Source organism: Crocodylus porosus, unplaced genomic scaffold (assembly GCF_001723895.1).
Source record: "Crocodylus porosus isolate Cpor-Errol unplaced genomic scaffold, CroPor_comp1, whole genome shotgun sequence".
Lineage (NCBI taxonomy): Eukaryota > Metazoa > Chordata > Crocodylia > Crocodylidae > Crocodylus > Crocodylus porosus.
This window is the reverse complement of record NW_017728943.1, coordinates 124,867,645-124,887,994: the sequence shown is the minus strand read 5'-3', so window position 1 is coordinate 124,887,994 and position 20,350 is coordinate 124,867,645. Positions and strand designations below refer to the sequence as shown.

General features: G+C 41.0%; 1 protein-coding gene across 3 annotated transcripts in view; it reads left to right on the top strand.

Moving 5' to 3' along the window:
- The window catches only part of UTRN (utrophin), a 541,506-nt gene that overhangs the window by 41,354 nt on the left and 479,802 nt on the right, over positions 1-20,350 (top strand). For 2 of the 3 annotated variants that reach the window (XM_019550131.1, XM_019550129.1), the window contains exon 1: positions 10,566-10,678. The exons of the other annotated variant lie outside the window; for it this stretch is intronic. In XM_019550131.1, the coding sequence (XP_019405676.1) occupies positions 10,585-10,678 (94 nt within the window). In that variant the 5' untranslated portion in view covers positions 10,566-10,584. Of the gene's footprint in view, positions 1-10,565; positions 10,679-20,350 lie in introns of those variants that run through there. 3 annotated transcript variants of the gene reach the window in all.

The window sequence follows — 20,350 nt, the reverse complement described above, 5'->3', positions numbered from 1 at the left end:
CCATTTGCTGAGCCTGTCCAGGTCAGCCTGGATCACCCGCCTGTCTTCAGGTGTGGATGCTTTGCCCCAAAGTTTGGTGTCATCGGCGAACTTGGCCAGTCCACTTCTGACTCCAATGTCCACATCATTAATGAAGGTGTTGGGGCTTAAAGTGCACTTTATGGAAATGGGAGGCTCCTCTCTAACTTGCTTCTGTGGCCATAGGGCTGGGGGCAGGTGAAACTTGGGGGCATCTGAACCCCAGGCCTCTGGACCTGGGCCTGCATTTAGGATGCTTGCCAAAAGACTTTGGAAATATCTGAAGCCCCTAGTGGGGGTGGAGGATGTTTGTCAGTTGTAGGGCCATTTATGGTTCTGGACTAACTCTCAGATTTGGACTTGATTCGGCTTGGAACATGAAAAAATTATTAAAAAAAAAAGTTTTTGTACTACATATAAATGGGGGCATCTACATGTGGTGACATGGTAAACTTTGGCACAGTTTGCATTGGAGAACACTACTGCTGTGTACAGCAGGACTACAGCAATTTTTGCTGGGGTGGAGCAGCCCTGGGCTAGCAGCAGGCTTGGGGAGGGAGGTAGCGGAGGGTAAGGATTTCAGCCCTGCGCTCCAGGTTGCCCTGTTGGGCAATGGAGGGGCTGGCTAGGGCATAAGAGTGGAGGCATGTGGCTAGGTGGCAGGCAAGGATCTGGCCCCCTGTCTGGCCTGACTGGATGGAATTTACTCCTGGGTCAGCTTTTTACACGTGCGTTTTTAGGTGCAGTTATTTTTGCCACTGACACCATGTTACAGTGGCAAAAATTAGTTTGCTGCACTCTATAACATTGCACATGTAAACTGTGATGCTTTACACCACAGCAAATTAGTCTTCTGTGCAGTTAAGGACATGTGTAGATGCACTCAGTAGGTGCCAAAGTGCTGCTCAAAAATGTATTTGCGGAGTACTTGTGCTAAACCTTGCAGCAGGTTCAAGAAAAAGGTAACCTTCATCAACTCTGAATGAACTAAGTGCATGGGTACTATAAGGACACAGGATGCACAAAACCAATAATATAAAACATAAGGTATGTAAGACTAAATACAGCAACTAGCAGTTGTATGTGTTCACAGGTTATAACTTTAATTTAAGGAACTGTTTCCTGGGCTTTGGAGATACAGGATGGAGTCTTTCTGTAATTTTTGGAAATTATAAATATAGAGAGAGTCCAGTAATCCATAAATAGAGATGAGTTCTCCTACAGTCGAAAAATAACCTGATTGCAAGTTCTGTGGGGGCTTTTTTAATGTACTTTTTCTCTCTAATTGCTGATGTTCATTAATTGAATATCTCTTTCATTTCTGTGAGATTTTCTGTAACAATGTGGAAACTGTAATACTTGAAGTACGTAGGGGGGTAAGAAGCAGCCTGTGAGTCATCCACCCCTGAGCCATATATAATCAGAGAGCCAGAAAATTTTGCTTGATTTTTATAGTGCCCTTGATGCATGGTTTTTAGTATTTCTGGACTTTGCTATTAAGACAAGATGTTCTGTTTAGTTAACCTGTGTGATAGTCGTGCTGTTCAAGGATAGAGGGGAGAGATGGGGGAGCTTCTAAATGCTTTTTCCATTTCTCTAGATCGCTGTTTTCGTGGGAACAGAAAGAACTGTAGCAGATAGGACAGGAAATAGAGAGCAGAACAACAGATGCAGCAGACAGAACACGGAGGAGAGAACAGAGCAGCAGAACTGGCAGGGAAGGGGATTGGAATCACTCTTTGGGAGGCGGCAGGGCCTACCTTGCGCTATGGCTGTTTTAAGGGGGAGGGGGATATGAGAAAGCATTACTCTGTGGTTTCTGGGGTCTCTTTATGGATATAATTATCTTACAGCACTGTGATATTATCTTTGTAAAATATCTGATTTATTCTTCATTCATATTATTGGGTCAAGAGAACAGCTAGCACAAATACTTGTATATTTAACTACCAGTAATAGAAATCTGGCTAGCTGTGCAAATCCAAGCCAAATCACATTTTGCCATGTTACCCATTTGGCATGTCTGGTAGATTTTTTTTCTTACAAAACACCTTTTGTAGATGAGCCTGTGAACTTCACTACATAAATCTACTGGATACAAAGAATCATGGACTCAATATAGACATTGAATTTATGTTGCATTAAAACCTGCCTAATATCTGATTCACCAAGTATCTACCAGACCTGACCTTTTACACTTTTCTTTCCCTCCCTTCCCCTCTCTTTCTGCCCTTTTGTCTTCCTAATTTCCAGCTATTTACTTTTTCACAGACAACCTCTCTTCTACCTTGGAAAACTACTACAGTAGAATCTCCCTTGCTTACCTTTGGCTTCACCCCCTCACTTCCCTTCTCTACTTTTTTTGTTTTCTTAATTTCCACTGAAAACTTAATTACGTTCTCATTGACATCTTGTCACACTTTGAGCTTCTTGAATTCCTTGGAGATCTCGGAACAGCAGAGACTCCCTATGGCTGAAGAAGGGTGAAAGCTTGCAAAAAACGTTTTTCCAGCTACTCAGTTGGTCTAATAAATAAAAGATATCACATCTACTCAAAGAACCTTGCCTGTAAGGGGGTTAAGGGATTTCAGTAGGCTTGACAAAGAGGTACAAAAATAACCTATTTGACAAGTTTTGTAAAGACAAAGTTAGGAAAGTAAAAATAAAGTAAGTTATGTTTGCCATCCTGAGGGGTTGCTTTTCTAATAATTCCTAGTGTAGTCATGTGTATAGTTGGTGGGTATAATGGAATAGGTCCTCTTCTCGCTCTACCATCTTTAGCTATGCGAGTGTGACAGCTTATACATTCTTTGAAAGCGATGTCGTTGCAAGTTTCACCCGGAAGTGGCTGTTGGAAAACTTGCCCCTTCTGATGATGCTGAGCTGTTAATTTCAAGAGTCTGGGATTGATCTGTCTTCCCAACAGCAGCAAGATGCATGCTACTGAGGCAGCTTAGATCTTGAAAATCATAAGCAACCCAGCAAGAACTGCTGCTCTGGAGATCAGTTTGAAACCCAACCCACCCTCTCCCCTTGAAAGGTGACTTGGAGAGGAAAGAGGAAGTGAATAGTAGCTGCTCCTATGTTGTGGAATTCATGTCCTTGGCAGGCTGAGTGGCCAAGAGCAGGTGCAGGGCTCCAGTGGAAATAAGTTTCAACATCATCCCACCCCAGTGTGTAAGCATGCAAAGTGATTAGAAAGTGATAAGGTAAAGCAATTCAGCTGTACTCTTTTTTTATTTTTCTCTTGTCTACCCCAACATCATCATTATTTTACAGTTTCTTTTTCTAGTGGCATTTCTTTTTTCTTTTTAAATGCACTCTTCAGCTTGCTTAATCTAGGTAAACAGATCTCTTAAACAAAGAGTCTAATCATCTAATCTGTCCAAGTTTTTTGTCTTGCTGTTTACAAAGTGTGTGCTCCTTTCCCTTCAGTAAGTATTTCCTCTCAAACCTCATGCTGTAGAAGTACCAGCAGCCAGCTGTCCACCCACAGTAATTGGCAAACTTTGTTCCACTTGAAAGAAAACAATCTCTGCCTCTGCCCACAGGGCTTGCTGAAAAGCACTCTCCCCAACTCTAGGTCCCATTTTTCAAATGGACTAAATGAGCCTTAATGGAGTGGCAGACCTGGCCAAGAATGTGTCTGCACAATATTTTCACTGAGAGGCAGCACCAGACGACTAAAACGTATATATCCTTCCCTTTTTAACTTTTGCAGTTGCTTAAAAAAATAATAACATGGCAAATTCTACACTTGTACTTTTAGTGACAAAAATGTTTTATCATGACTTCTGTTACATCTTTGTGTTCAAGCTTGCTGACATTCCAAATAAAATTGAAGACTTGTGTCCATTAGGGTAAGTGTTAGCCTTTAAGTATACCAATCACTGCTTGTGACCATGAGAAGCTTCTGACTAATCTTAAGGGAACTAGAAGCTTTTGTGTTTTCAGCTGTCTCCTGAGCTGGCTACTAATGTAGGTGGATGTGAAGACTTGTCCCTAAAACCTATCTCATTTCCTCCTTACAATTCTCCTGCACTGTAAAGCTTCCAAAAAGACTAGAAAAGTGGTGAGAAATGACTACAGCTAACCATGTTGACTAGCACCATTTTGCTGTTCACTTGTCCTTCTCCCTGCCTCTTGATAGAGTGCCTTGTGTAATGAGGGTCCTAATCCATGACGGGGTCCAAAGGTGCTTCAAACCATAAAAACAATACATTGTTCTTGAATGTTTTAATGTTTGAGAAGTTCTGTGATACTGGATCCTGATATCTTTCCTTTCAGTATCTGAAAAAGGAAAAGAAAAGGTTGTAGAAAAGGAAGAAAGAAAAGGTCACAAATCTGAAATACTTTTTGAAAGGGTAAATAAAACTGTGGGATTTTTTTGAAACATTTCACGTTTTGTTAAACTACAATTACTGCTTGTTTTGCAAAATGAGTCAGATGACTAGGTGGTAATCCACATCTGTATCAGTGCTATCAGTGAAACTGAATTTGTCAACAGAAGAACGCTTTTATGAGCGCTCTTGGGGTCCTAGAAATGCATGACACCAGCTCTTGTATTTGTTCTATGGTGATATCTTCATGTTGTCATTTTTGTGACCAGGAAAATGTTAGTTAAATGTATTTTAGGCTTGACTGCTGTCTCTGTGCTGTTGCACTTCAGCACAAAAAAAACCAATTGAACTTGCTTTTTTTTCTTGTGCATCTTAAAACTGTACTGCTAGATCCATATTTATTCTGTGTTGACAAAGATGTTTTATGCTGCCTTGAATTGTGCTATTTGAATGAAAGTTTCAAGAGATGCTACAGATTCGTATTTTTAAAATACAATGGCACTGGCTGCTCTTTAATTTGAACATGTGCTTATTTCTCACTTTAAGTCTGATCTCTCCCTGTCCTCACAACTTCAAAATGCTCCAAAAGAAAACAGTCCTTCTGAAACATTGACTGATTCCTGTCAATGTTTACCTTTTTTCCTAACTTTTCTGACTCCCTGCAACCTAAAATTGCTTGGCCTACTAATTCAAATCATACTTTAATGCTAGCAAAATAAGTCTTTTAGTATTATTGTTATACATTAAGAGGATATAATAATAATAATAATAATAATAATAATAATAATAATAATAATAATAATAATAATAATGATGATGATGTAGGAATAGTGTAAAAAAGACCTGGTTTTAATACCACGTGGTAAAGGAAGCAATAGCTCAATACCACATGGTAAGGGAAACAATAGCTCAGTCAAGCTTGGGTATAAACTGGATGCATTGTGCTTTTATAGAGGTGCCTGGGAAAGAGTACATGCTCTTATTTTTCCTGCAGGGCCAAAATGGTTTTGGCTGTAGGTCACTAGGCAAGGAAATAATTAAGTAACTAGCTATCAAGTTCTGTTGTTTTTGGAAGTTGTTCTTCTCCATCAAGTCAGTCTTCCCTTGCGGACTTAGATATTGTTTTTCTAGAGAGGGCAGTTAGAGCAGTTGCAATGATGCATAAATGTAAAGGTCCTGTGACTGGATGTACATATGTGACACACAAGGTGTAACAACCTTTGTATCAACATATAGGCTAGGGACAAAAGTTACACACAAACCAGTTGGAGTGATCAATTCAATTTAATTTCAATTTAATTTATGAAGGATTCTGGGTGAAAGCCATGCTCCTGAAAACCACATAAGTCATACTACCATAATATAAATTTAAACAAAAATAACAGAAATGTAAATATGATAACGAAATTGGGCCAACCATTTTCATTATCATAAACCGGTTTAAGAAGAGCTTGAACTAATAAGAGAGGCTTTTGTTTTCTTGATGGTCTGATGAGTTTTGTATTCTGATAAGTGGACTCCAAGGTGAACATGAGTAGTCTGCATGACATACAGAACCAAGGAGATGATACTTCCCCTCTATCGGGCACAGGTCAGACCGCAGGTGGAATGCTGTGTCCAGTTTTGGGCACCACACTTCAAGAGGGATGTGGATAACCTGGAGAGGGTCCAGAGAAGGGCCACTCATATAGTTAAGGGCTTGTAGGCCAAGCTTTATGAGGGGAGACTAGGGCACCTGGACCTCTTCAGCCTCCGCAAGAGAAGGTTGAGAGGCAACCTCGTGGCTGCCAATAAATTCATCATGGGGGCGCAGAAGGGAATTGGTGAGGCTCTACTCACCAAGGTGCCCTTGGGGTTTACAAGAAATAATGGCCATAAACTAGCAGAGAACAGATTTAGAATGGACATTAGGAGGAACTTCTTCACAGTTAGAGTGGCCAAAAGCTGGAATGGGCTCCCAAGGGAGGTGGTGCTCTCCCCTACCCTGGGGGTCTTCAAGAGGAGGTTAGAGAGGCATCTGGCAGGGATACATCTGAACCCAGCACTCTTTCCTGCCTATGCAGGGGGTCGGACTTGATGATCTATTGCGGTCCCTTCCATCCCTAACATCTACAAATCTATGAATAAGTAGGAAGCATGGCCTGTCAGGGGGTGCACTAGCGCTCTCAGGGGGTGCATGTGCACCCCTGTGCATCCCCTACACATCCCCACTGTTCGGAAACACTACCTCCTGAGTCTCATGTTGCTGGAATTCAAGTCTTAAAAATCAAGTTAGGTACAAGATGTTTTTAAGCCAAGTTTAAGATGGCCCTGGGTGAGTACATCCGGCACAGTGACATCTTAAAAGATTGCTTGTGGCCCTTGGAGCTCTGGCCCAATGAGCTGAATTGTGAGGCAGCAGTTATGCTATTAACTGGCCCCTGGAGCCAGCTTTCCCTGCTTGCCTTGAAGATCCCCGGGGTCCATTTCTGCAAGTGAGGAACGTGTTGCTTATGGTCTTGTAGATCAGTGGGCAGGACAAAGGGCAACATGCGTTTCATTCAGTGAAATGGATCAGCTGTGCTGGGACACATCCTAGCATAGCTTATCTGCTTCATTTGACAACTTCTGTTGCCAAATAGAAGTTGGCATACTGTCTTCTACCCTGTGATTTGGAGGCAGGTGGCAGTGAAGAGGAGGTCAGACCTGTCCCAAAACTTATCCAGCATCTCTCCCAATTATACAGCTGTTCCAATAAAAGATATTGCAAAACCCTTTGCCTCTCATTTTCTGCATCATCCACACTCAACCACAACATAGAAGATAGTGAAGAGGAGGGGATGTGGAGGATTCCCTTTTTCTCCTGGCCAAGGCTGCAAGTAGACTTAAGTATCCCTCAGAGCCAGAAGATGAGGCAAAACAGAGAAACTCCCTTAATGATGTAAGAAGTAATTGTCAGTTTGTGTCTTAAAATGCTTGTGCTTGTTCTTCTCTCCCACCTCCTCTTGTTCTCCCTCTCCTGTTCCCTGTATATTTCCCGATCAGAATTTTCTATAGAAATGGTTTCTACTGAAATGTGCTCTATATTCCTCTTAAAATATGTTTATTACAGGAGGTTGGGCTTGGTCTGTCTATTCCCCTTTGCTAGTGAGTGGGTGTGTCTGTAAGACTCTTGATTTCTACTTCTGGGAAAATCAGATACCTTTGCTCCACTTTAGCTACCTCAGTCCTCTCTAGTTTCAGCTAGTGTCTTTGGCTGGCCTTTTTATCTTATGTGATGATAAGAAAACTAGGCAGACAGCCAGCGACTGTTGGGCTATAATAGACCCAGTGGTATGTACAAAATTTGATTACGACTGTCAACACTAGAATGAATAAAAGAGAGAACATACCCTAGACAAATAGCTGTTAGATAAATGCTATACTGAATTCAGTAATAGTAGGAATGAGACCATTCCCTTTTCCTAGTGAATGCAGTGGTTTATGGACAGTGTGTGTGTGTTGAACACTATGGTTCATTTAAGAAGCAAAATCCTGTTGTGCTTAGGAGTAAGGCTACTACTTTAGAATTGCTGTCTTGCTTATCAGATCTTGAAGTTGATGTGTCTTTCAGTATCCAGCATGTTCTGGCATATGGACCCAACGTCATTTTTACTTAAAAGTATTTTAGTGTGCTATTGTTCCTGCTCTCTACTAATGTGGAGGGGGGGAGGGGAGGGGGGTAAAGTCATTGTGCCCCCAGGCTGGATCTGTACTGCCAGGCTCCTCACGGGTTGGATCTGGATATGGCAGCATGAATGGTTGCAGAGATTAACACAGCTGTTGCTCATTCCTCCCCTCCCCCCCCCCATTGAAACGCATTGCAAACAGGGCGGTGTGCCTCCTATTTTGGCAGCAGGCTCTGAATTCCTGGCTCCTCTACTAGCCACGTGGGGACATATAAATTTGACATCCCTGCATTGCGTGATTCTTTGTAAATCATACTATTAACATAATCTTTTTTTATATGTACTGGAAATTTTACTGCCACCTTTATTGAAAGATTTTTGAAGTAGGACTTGCTCTTAAACACCTGAAAACTCTTTTGAAGGTAGCACCTGTTTTAGTTGGTGGATAACATCATAGTCAGCCAGGAACATTGGTGAAGTGTTTCATTTCACTTGCGTGTAGTTCATGAATGTTAGTGGGCCAGTAGTGTGCACATTAAGTGGGAGACCGTACCTCAGTGGTCATTGGATCAGTGGAAAACTGTGGGTCAGGTCCCATGGGAACATAAAGAGGGCTAATATAAGTGTATGTGAAATTTTAATTTAGCATTTATAAATGTTCTCCCATTTACTTTCATCTGATTAAAAGTTTTTTGGGGGAAGGGCTATCTTTTTCTTCCATACTGGTGTAGTTCCTACTGTGTAACTGGAATTTCTAGGCATTGCAGTAATAGCTATAGATTTAAATATGAAGTCTTGTTTTCTACCTCATCGTGTCATTTTTTTTCCCATTAATATACAATCTAATTTACAGTTACTAAGGTACAAATTATGGGTTGCACATACAAACATTTGGGGAAGATTGTGTGGGAGTTTAATGAGACTGCTTTCTTGATTTTGGACCTTCAGTTTTAAATAAAACTTAATAAAACATGTACTGGCATAAGAATCATTATTTTTTTTTTCTCTCTCTTTTTCCCCCTTACCTCCCAATGACAAGCTGGTCTAAATCATGGAAAAACTTAATTGGGAAAAGCTAGTCAATCTGAAAAATTAATAAAGAAATAAAACAAGTAGAAATATGTTACCATTCCTAAAATATACTTTAATGCCAATATCTGTGGTAAATTGGATAGTATCCTTTCTACATGAACTTTTTCTTCTACCTTTTTCCTCTCTAATAAACTCTTCTTTAATATTTTTAGTCCCAGTTACCTCAGTTAACTGTTGTTACTTACCGTTTACCATCAGAAACATACAAAATATAGCTTGAGCTCTTAAAGCGTGTATAACCATGACTTTCATAAGCATATTTCGGAATTAAATTGAAGCACTTCTAATGTGCCATTTCTGAGATTCAGCATGCTCTTCTGTTGACCATTGAAGGGCAGGAGCGGAGTTGCATGTTTTCTGTGTGTACGTGCTAAATGTGGTGTTTAACTTATTGTTAATTTCAAGTATGCACAGTTGTTCCAAACCAGGGTCAGACCAAGGAATGGACCAGGGTTAGGCTGATCTAAATGCCCAATCATTCAAGTGCTCAGAGGTCTTAAGTTGGGCAAAAAAAGCATGCCTGATTTAAATTTTGTTCACCTAAAGTAGGTGTATAAGCTTAGATTGATACTAGGCTAACCTGATCTAGAAGGCCTGATCTTGTGAACATCTGCATGTGTTTATGGTGCAGCCCCAAGGCTGGGAAAGCCCCAGCCACTTTCCTCAGCCCAGGGCCATGCTATTCCCCCTGACCTGCTAGCCGCCTATATCTAGATTGGGTGTGGTGACCTTAAGATTGCTAAAGTTCAAGTTGATACTCTGGCATTTGTCTTGGTGTGTCTACTTCATGACGATCTTATCTTTGTAGCTTAAAAAAACCCAAAAGTTGGGATTTTCATATCAGCGGTGGGGTTTCACCAGCGATCTGCTAAAATGAAAGGAAGATGTAGTGCTTAAATTCCTTGTACTTTTTTGAAATACCCAAACTAAAATTTATAACTGGTACCTGCCTTCAGAACCATTTATTATAGATTGATTTTTTTTTTTCCTGTTAAAAGGTGAGAAGCAAAGTGCTTTATCAATGGTAAATGTTGTTTGCATCTAAAAGGAATATGTATACAGCTTTTAAAGGAGGTCGCTTGAAACTTCAGCAGGCTATTTGTTTAGAACAGCAGAGGGCAATCGCCACAGGTTCTTTCCTACCTTCAGCCTGTAGAGTTTGTAACTTGCTATTGCTTTGAAAACAGGAAGGGAAAGAACTAACTCTTTGTTAAGAACACCCAGCAGTATATTGGTACCTTTATAAACAGGGACCTCCCTCTAATTATTTGAGTCCACATTGTTTGCATATATGCTTTAATATTGAAAAGCTTACTTGTTTCCTGAGTGGCTCACACTGTTGCAGTTTGTCAAGTTCTCCTCTTAAAAAAAACAAATTCTCCCCTCCCACCCTCCTTTTCAAATCCCAGCATGCAGTTCTCATGAGTGTACTTGCAGGCACTTCCTTTCCATCCTCATTTTCCTGTTTTTAAACATAAAGCTTGATCATGAGCATCCAGACATCTAAAAAACTTCAGTGGAAAAAGTATATGTTTTCTGTGCCTGGGGATATTGACATCCAGGCTTGCTCTCTTCTACCAGGTGAGTAAGTATTTAAGACGTAAGTGTATTTTCAAGACCAGAGGACAAAAAAAAGTAAATGAATGTTATTTCTGTCTACCTTTATCTGACGCAAGTTTTTTTTATAGCAGAGTTTAAGTTTTCTAAGTCTAATAGCAACACGTCATTGAAAACAGACAGGAAACAGTCCAAGGAAAAGACTTTACAATCTGCTGTTTGTGGCACAACTCCGTTGTAAGTACTGTGTGAATTGTGGCTGGCTAACACTCTCAGATCCGCTCACCTTCAGCTGTTTTTTAATCTAAATACTTCTCAGCATACATTTGGTGAAAGTTTTCCTATTCTTTCACTGGTTGGCTTCCTTTGAAACCATGTAAAAATTAAATATGAGAGGAGGCTGGACAGGTTTTTGCTAATGTTTCTTTTTAGCTGAAAGGAAACTCTACATCATTTTCAGCTGATGATCTTGTTGACTACACTTTTATAGTGTTCTGCTCATTGATTTCTGAGCATATTGAATTAACATACATCCTTAACTTCACCACCATTTACATTTCAGTACAGATGAATGAAATCTGATGTGATGAAAAATAAAGTAGGTGGATTTTTGGTAGGGAAGAAACTGGGACCACTTTCTTTTTTTGTTGAGACTTTTTAGGGATTGCTAGTTCCAGTGGTATGGGGCCAAAGCCAAAAAACTCTGACCAGCAGAGCAGTGTCAGTGTGAAGACACCCATATAGGTGAATCTCAGTGTTCTAGATGGCATTATGCCTCTGACAGGGCATGGTATTTCAGACCTTAAGGGCCTCATGCCAGTCAACTAGAAGATTGATTATTTGATAATATGAAGTGACTCCACTGACTCCAAACTGGCTAAGCAACCGAGAGTTTAGCCCATCTTTTTATTTCATTTCAGTTTTTACCTGAATTTTGGATACTGGAACAAGAGAAGAATTTCAGATTTTAAGTAAAGTGATATAATATGATCCATTTACAGTCTCACAAATATGTACATAGATCTGGAGCAATGGAGCTGATCTGGTGTTTAACCAGAATAAATGAGATCTGCATCTAGCCCTTATTCTTTTAATCTGTCCTAAACGTCCATTTTAGCTGCTGTAAATTTCTGGACATGCTCACTGAATTTAGTTATAACTTTACAGGTGCCTTGAGATCCTTTTGGGGGTGCCATAAGTTGCCATAGAATGTTAGTGCTGTTAAGTTTACAAACACGATTCACAAAAATGTGGAGATTTCCTACGTAAATCCATAGCTGTGGTCTTTCTGAGGGTGTTTTTTTTGTTTTTTTGGTTTTTTTTTTTTTTACAGAGGAAAAAAGCTCTGTTATTTTTCTGTAGTTAAAAATGAGTGAAAACTAGGAGTTGGCATTTTCTGAAGGGTGTCTCAAATATGTCCAGGGATGCTTCAGGTCTCAGAAGTTTGAGAACCACTGCACTAGGGAGCTGTGTGTTCACCTTGGCTGAGAATCGTTGCTCTAGTTATACACGGATGAGTTTCTAACTGTGCTCAATCCAAACTGTGAATAGGGATGGAGTACAAATGTAAACCCTCCTAGTTAAGTTGTTGCTAATTGCTTCTCTAAGTGCTAGATGTGTTTTAATATGCAGAATTTTGTGTTGGTTTAAGAGCTGCTTGTAGAGAGAATTAGCTTTCTTTCCATAAGGTTAAAATTCATTACTGCACTGTCAAATCCATTACTTCATTGTCCAAAATATCTGTAATGCTCATTTGGAGTGTGTGAAGGACATATGCACTGACTGGGAGCATCTACGTGTGCATTAATACACTTTTCTTAATATGCGTTAAATTTAGTGCCTCCAATATGAGGTACTAAATAAATGTGCATTAGGTTGCGGTAACATGCAGTAGTGTAAGCACATGCTTTTTAGGCGATGCTTAATGTGCAGTAGCCTATTCTGTTGCTCATTAGTGGATTAGTACTTTTTTTATGCACCACTTTAATGCACAGTAGAATAGGCTACTGCACATTAAGGCACACATGTAGACATGCCCACAGATACTTTAAAATAACCCCAGGGAAAGGAATTAAAATTGATAGAGAAAGATTAGGATAGATGGATTTGGGGAATGGAGAAGGGGGAGGAAGAGAATGCTGGAAACTAAATAGAAAAGCTTAAATCCAGATAGTTTCTCAAACTCCATTTTGTTCAGTTTTGAAGAGAACAGGCAAGCTGAAATATTGTAAGGATGAAGAGAAGTCAGTATGATGGTAAAATACCCTTCTGAGTACAGGTGGAAAACAAAAGATGGGGAATAAAATACAGAAGGTGGGAGAGCGTAGGCATAAAATTTTAAACAAGCTTTAAAAAGCATGTCGTGTGCAATATTTGGTTATGTGGTTTACTTGTTTCTAGAAAACGCACAAATTTGTATATGTTCTAGGCTTAGGCAGGGCAGAGGAATGACTCAGTTCCTTTTTGGAAGCTGTAGTTTATCCTGAGTTTCTTCTTAGAAGTCTAATATTTGACAGATTTGAGTTAGGGACTCTCAAGAACTAGCCAAAGCCCTGTATCCATACCTTGAATTAAACACAACTCCTGTCTCTCTCCCATCTCTTTCCTAACACCTAGAGCAAAATAATCTTGGTTAAGAAAAAATTTAATTTCTGAATGCCTTGTACCTTTAAAAACTCCATAGCTGACTGTCTGTAGTCTCTTAACAGACCTTCTCTTATGATTTAGCTATCTATTCTCTCGCTGCTCGTTCTGAATTGTCTCAGCACATTTACAGGAACTGCGTAGTGCCTGTCTGTGTCCTAATGTCTACAGTCTTCATGCCTTCATACTTGGTGAGCTCACTGCCTTGCAAAGGGGATGAAAATTCAGAAGTTTTGTTTATGACCTTTTGGACAGTTATGGGATAACCTCTGTAACTGTTGCTTCTACTTATGGTTGACTGGACTTATGAGGGTTCATTACTATGCTAGATTATAGTTTATCTGATTTAATGGGATGTTGTTATTATACTTGTTATAAAAGACTTACCCTCTTTAGAAGCCTACTAAACTCTTGGCCTCGGTGATATGGTTTAAGCTGCATATATAGCAGGCTGTTTGGGCAATTTTCTGAGTGCCAGTGTTGTAGTGGTCTATTAATCCTTGAGCCCATCTCATCCGCTGGGTGTTTTTGCAGCAATCCTCAAACTGACTAAGTTCAGTTGGCTTCAAGGGTGCTGTTGAGGGCAAGGTGCTTTGAGTTAAAATGGGATGATATTTAGTGAGGTACCAGCAGTTGAGCAGAGGCTGAGTGCAGGCTCTGAACAATAACAGGGAGGTGGATAAGTTGAAAGCAGGCTGTTTCCCGTGGGAATTAGCAGGCATGTTTAAGCTGATTCAAGTGGGACCTTTAGTACTAAAGGCAGTGAGATTTGGCAAACTTGCACAATGTAAGTGGATTCCTGTCTTTCCTGCAAGAGTTGTTTACTGTATCTCCTGGTACTTTGATTTACAGGCAAGTTGTGCTATGTAAAACTTTCTCCCGTTTCTTTTCTCTCGAAATGTACAGTTGGAGAGAAACTTTTGGATTATATTTTTCTGTTTCCTTTTTAGCACAGAATCATAGAGAATTAGGGTTGGAAGGATCTTCAGGAGGTCACCTAGTCCAACCCCCTGCTCAAAGCAGGACCCTCCCCAACTAGATTACCCCAGCCAAGGCTTTGTCTACCTGGGGGGTCTTAAAAATCTCCAAGGATGGAGAGTCCACAATCTCTGTACTACCCTCCTAGTGAGAAAATGTTTCCTAATATCCAACATAAATGTCCCTTGCTCTAACTTGATACTTTTGTTCCTTGTTCTTCGTATGTCATTACTGAGAACAGTCTAGCTCCATCTTCTGTTGAACCTGCTTTCAGGTAGTTGAAGGCTGCTATTAAATCCCCTCTGTCTTCTCTTCTCTAGACTAAATAAGCGCGGTTCCTTCAGCCTCTCTTCACAAGTCATGTGCCCCAGTTTCTTCACCATTTTTGTGGCCCTTTGTTGGACTCTCTCCAAATTGTCAACATCCTTTCTGTAGTGGGGGACCCAAAATGGAACACAGTACTCCAGATGTGGCCTCACCAGTGCTAAATAGAGGGGAATAATCACTTTCCTTGGCCCGCTGGCAACACTTCTACTAATGCAGCTCAGTATGCCATTAACCTTCTTGGCAACAAGGGCACACTGCTGGCTCATATTTAGCTTATTGTCCATTGTAACACCCAGGTCCTTTTCTGCAGAGCTCCTGCCCAGCCAGTTATACTCTTGGCTGCTTGGGCAAATGTAGAAATTATTCCCTCTCTCCCTCTCAAGTCTAGTTTATTGATTATACACTCAGATATTAATTGATCTTGTTGTAACACCAGGAGAGACAAAAACTAAGCAAGCACCCCTCCTTGAGTGAGTTGCATCTTGCAGTGCTTTTTTGCCGTGTCCTCTTCGGCTTCATATTTGCAGTAAGCATGTCATCTCTGGCAGCAGTATCACCTAGACCATGCTGATCTATACAGGTTGTTGCTTAATTCAGAAGTAGCGTAGTTATGTCTGTGTGAACAGTTGGGCAAACAAGTTAGCTATTGTGTTGGCCTGTCACTGTCATTGCAGCGTTACCTGCCCCAAACACTAGTAGAGGCAGCACTAGTGCTGTTAGATTAGGGGGCAGCTCCTCTGAAACCGTGCAGGGGATAGTAAGTGTACTCTACAGATATGTATTTTTTCTGTAAAGTCTTTGAGAGAAATTGTAGCACAGTTAGATGTGGGAGTCAATTTAATCTCATTTGAGATTCTACATATTTTACCCATTGATACAGTTTTGCTGTTTCCTGTATGGATGGTTTAATCTTGGCTTAAGTTTGTTCTGCAGAGAAACTTTAGGACCTTAAGTAGGAGGAGAGGGAGACTGTTGCCATTCTCCATCTGTTCAAAGAGTTGTCTCAAGCTTAGTGCTCTTCCATGGCACTGTAAGTCCTTTTGTAAGTATTCGACTTCATTATTTCAGTAATTTTTTCCTTTATCTCTGCCTCTTATTTGCTCCCAGAAATCCTTTGGCATCTGACAAGGTTCAAGCAACAAACTGCAGATCTGTGTAAGAAAGGAGAGGGAGTGCTTATTGGGAGACATTATATTTCTGCTTTACTTGATAAATGACTGCATCTTGTAACAAGGTCTCATTAGTATAATAACATTCAGCTTGAATTTTTGTTCAGTTGTTCAGATGCGTGTCAGCCTATTGCTGTAGATCTGTAGGGTTCTATTTATGATTATTATTTAAAACATGATGATGTCCTTTCAAAATTATGTACCTAGCATCCTTGTATCTCTTTTTTCCCTGTTTAATTTTAATTGCATCACTTCTGATAATTTCAGGAGTATTGTCTGTAAGAAGAAAGTAAAATTTCAGGTGGAGAGGTTTATTTTTTCCTCTGAAGTGCAGTGGGGTATTTGAACTGTTTGAAGCCTGACATTGATATAATTAGCAAAAATAATATTTTCTATATTGTTTATGCTACTGTAAGAAACTAGAAAGCTGTTAATCAGTTTGCCTAATGTGGTTATCCTGAAGGACCAATTTCAAACGCATTCGTTCTCAAACAACTGTACTTCATAAAAACCTATTTGAAAAAGATATAGTTATTTTCCTTTGGCAACAACTCTGCTGATTAACCTTTTATCTTGAAGTATGTTACTATCTTGATATTGAAGTGATTAGTTAAATATGTGTTGTGCATAGTTTTACATCATATACCTGCCCCTGAGACCTTCTGTAAGTGATTGCGGTGTTAAAAGAAATCTTCCTGTTTTTATAACATTTTCTCTGCTTTTGCTGGATTTGGCATCCATACATGCAAGAGGGGAAGTAATAATAGTAGAAGATATTTATAGTGACTATAATACGTGAAGTTCTGTCAAGTGCATATATAAACAAACAGAAAAATATTTTTCTTTAATTTTCTTCAACTAATTTTTGTAGTTGTGTGGCGTGTCCACGCAGGCACAGACATGCACTTTGCAGTGCCTCAGAGGCTTTCGAGGCACTGCAGAATGTGCCATATTCATGCGATTTGGTTCTTTGCATTGCATATTTGCAGCACAGAACCAAATTTAGATATTGGGAAATCCCAGTATAAAGAAAGAAGTAAAAAGAATGCCAAAAATAAGTGGCGCGGCGCATATGACAGCAGCATATGCCACCTGACACTAGAGCCTGGCCAGCCAGAGTTGCACTCCAGGTGCTAGCCAGGCTCCATGCAGCCAGAACACCTCAGCCTCCCCTATCGGACCCGAGACAATTTGCCCTGTGCCAGAGTGCACATGCAGGGACATTCATGGGGATAACTAGCAATGGCACAAATATGTGCCGCTGCTAGTTGTCCCTGGGGAAATGCACATGCCCGCTTGTCTGTACAGACCCATGAAAGCTAAAAAATAAAATGTTGGGAAAAATGCACTTTTTAAAGCATCCTCTGCCCCTTTACTTTGTGTCTAATGGAGCTGGGCGTTCTGCATTTTCAGAAGCTTGGATAAAAAGGCACTCTCTGTAACTGTGAATTTGATGGTGAGTCATTTTCTTGTTTTCCTTAAATGCTCTAGCTCTAGCTATAGAGGATGCCATATGCTTCCTGCTCTAGTCCCTAATGAGTACAAGAATTGGACGGGATGTCTATGCGACCTAGCTTGTGGATTTGTGTGGTAGCTGGGTAGAGTGTACTGAAATGTTTTCTAAGCAAGTGATTTAGAAAGCAAGCTGAGCTAGTTCCCTAGATGATGCTTCCAGTAGATTAAAAGTGGAATTGTCTTATAAAGTGTAATTGTCTTATAGAGAAAGGCGATAGGTCAAGGTTTGTCACTCAAGATGCTTTGAAATTTAATTGTTATATATGAATCCTAAAGAGCACTGGAGGAAAGGATTGAAAGTCTTTATTTTAAAATTATTAAAGTTGGCATCTAATAGATTAGTTGGTTTGTTGTCAGTGGGCCTTAGGGTATGGAATCTCTTGCAAAATGTATTAATGATTTTTGTGGGGAATGTAAATGATATTAAAATTGTGTGGAAAAAATTTATAATTTTAACTTTGACTTTTTGCAAAAGATTATCCAATTGATGAGCTCTTTTTAAAAGAATTGTTGAGATTTAAATTTGGTACTGGGGGAAAAATATCTGTGTAAAGTAACTCTCTTATGAAACCAAAAGGAATGGTGTGTGGGTATAGGGGTTCCTGTACTGCAAAAAGGGGTGGTGGACAGATATGTTTCTTAAATTAATTCTTAACAGAAAGGGTTAGTGTTGCTCTGTTTCTGCAGCTGTTAAAGTTGGCATTTCACCCATGCTTGTTATGCCTTCGATAATCAAATCTACCATGTAGCAAGACCCTGTGATTACTTGGTAATGCTTGAAAGTTAAATGATCATTTTGTATGTCTGTACAGATGGAACAAACTTTTGTTTTAACCCACGTACTAAATCTTGTAAAACTGGATTCTAAGCCATCATAACAGTCAGTAAGAATGCTGAAATGCAAATCATTTCCATCTGAAGAAATGAGTCTGAACTGCATTTTAGTCACAATGGCCTGCTGAGTTTGAAGCCAAGACCTGAAATGCCAGAGGTTTGGTACTATTGATGGAACGTTATGCTGCTTTCTGTATAGATTGAGAATGACGGAGGTTGGAATAGTCTTTGAGACTGAGCAGGCGACTGGAAGATGGCGTCATACAACATTATGATGCATAAATTAGATTTCAAGTGTTTATTTGGTGTAGTACATTCTGTGAAATAAACTATCTGTTTTTAACCATGAGGCAATATCTTTTATATGAAGTAGATAATATGCCTTAACTGCATATATCTGTACATTAGTGGTAAATGATATGGTTTCCTCATCTTGTCATGATGTATCAATTAATGTATTTCACACAACAGCCTCAAAGTGGAATTACATTTGAAATTCTAGACTAACTCATTAACTTCTGAGCCTGTGACTGGTGACGAGAACAGAACTTCTGTGAGGAAGCATCATGTTTTGAGGGCACCTGAACAAATGGGTCACAAACAATCTGTAAAGTTGACTTTCAGTGCAGGGGAGAGATTGCTAGCAGTCAAAACAAGGGAAGGTAAATTTAAGAAACCCTACCCTTTTCAAATAGCAAACTTTTCTTCTCCAGAAAAGGTGCATACAATCTGTTACTCCATGTACTTCTTGTGTGATGAGACGTTTCACAAGAATGTAACACATTTGAAATTTTTGGATTCTGGAAAAGAAAAATACTCTTTTTACAATCCATCAAATGTCCTAGCCAAGCAGTTTGTGCCTGTCTGGCCTTGAACATCCGGTCATGTGCTGCTCGGGCCTGGATGTTCAGTGGTGTTCTCCTGTCTGTTCCAGATGTTCCGTTGAGTGGGTGTTTCCCTCCAGTGTAGTCTCCCCCCAATCTTGCCTGCCATGACTTTGGATCTTGTTTCAGTGGTGGGGGTCCGACCACCAGGAGTCTCTTGATGCCGGGGTGTCTGTCTGGTGGTCTTTTGCGAGGCTCCACCTCCCCTCTACCTCGCCTTGATGGGTTCCAGATGTCCTTCTGGCCAGGTCCCTGACTGTTGAGGCCCCAAGTGCACTTGCCGAGAAGGTCCTATCAGCCTGCAGGGCCTAACCCCCAGTATACAATTCGCACCTCACAGGTGCCTATCATTCCCTGAGGCTAACAGCCACCTTTAGGTTTAAACAACACTCGGGCTCCACACACCCTGCACTGCAACCCCTCCGCTAGTGGGAAACATAAAATACAAACAAAAAAACCCCACTGAGACATTGAGAGGCCCGCTGCCCTTATCATCAGCTTCTCTGGCCTAACCACCAGTGCCGGTCCTGAGGTACCAAAGGTCCCTATTTGGCCCTATACGGGTCAGGGGTAGTCTGCAGGCTACTCTGTACTCTTACTCCCTTGTCGCCCAGCCTGTGGGTTCGCTGGACCCGCTATGGTCTTTTGCCGGATGCTTGTCCCCACATCACCTGTTGGGTTGGCTCTATGCCACTGGGGCCCGTATTTCGCAGCCCCTTGTGCTGCTTGTGCCACCCGTCTCCCACCTGGTGCGCCACCTTGGGTCTTCTGTAGCCCTCAGCGGTCCCACCTGGTCTGGCGTCTTGGTGTATGCTGGACTCTCTGGCTTCTCAGCTGTAGCCCCTGGCTTAGGGATCCTCCTGCTCCTCTCCACCTTTCAACCTGGGTCCCTGGTCGTGGAGAGCTGTCTCTGGCTCCTCGCTCCTTGCACTGCTGCTGGCAGTGTCTTTCCCATAGCGGGCTTTGCTGTGTTTTCCCCTGCTGGGAGAAGCAACTTCCAGCCCTTTTTCCCCTTGTAGGGGCTCAGGGAGAACCTTCCCTGGTGGAGCTTCCACAGGTCTCCATCCACCCGTTCCTTCCTTGCCCGCGGCCTGTTTTATCTCTGCCAGCCAGCTCTTGTGGCTGACGTCATCAGCCGGCCACAACTGGTATAAAGGTGTGGCTAATGAGCCGTGCGGGTTCCACCTCCAGCTCAGGTCAGCCTGGATCACCTGCCTGACTTCTGGCATGGATGCTTTGCCCCAAAGCTTGGTGTCATCAGCGAACTTGGCCAGTCTGCTCCTGACTCCAATGTCCACATCATTAATGAAGATGTTGAACAGGATGGGTCCAAGGACAGAGCCTTG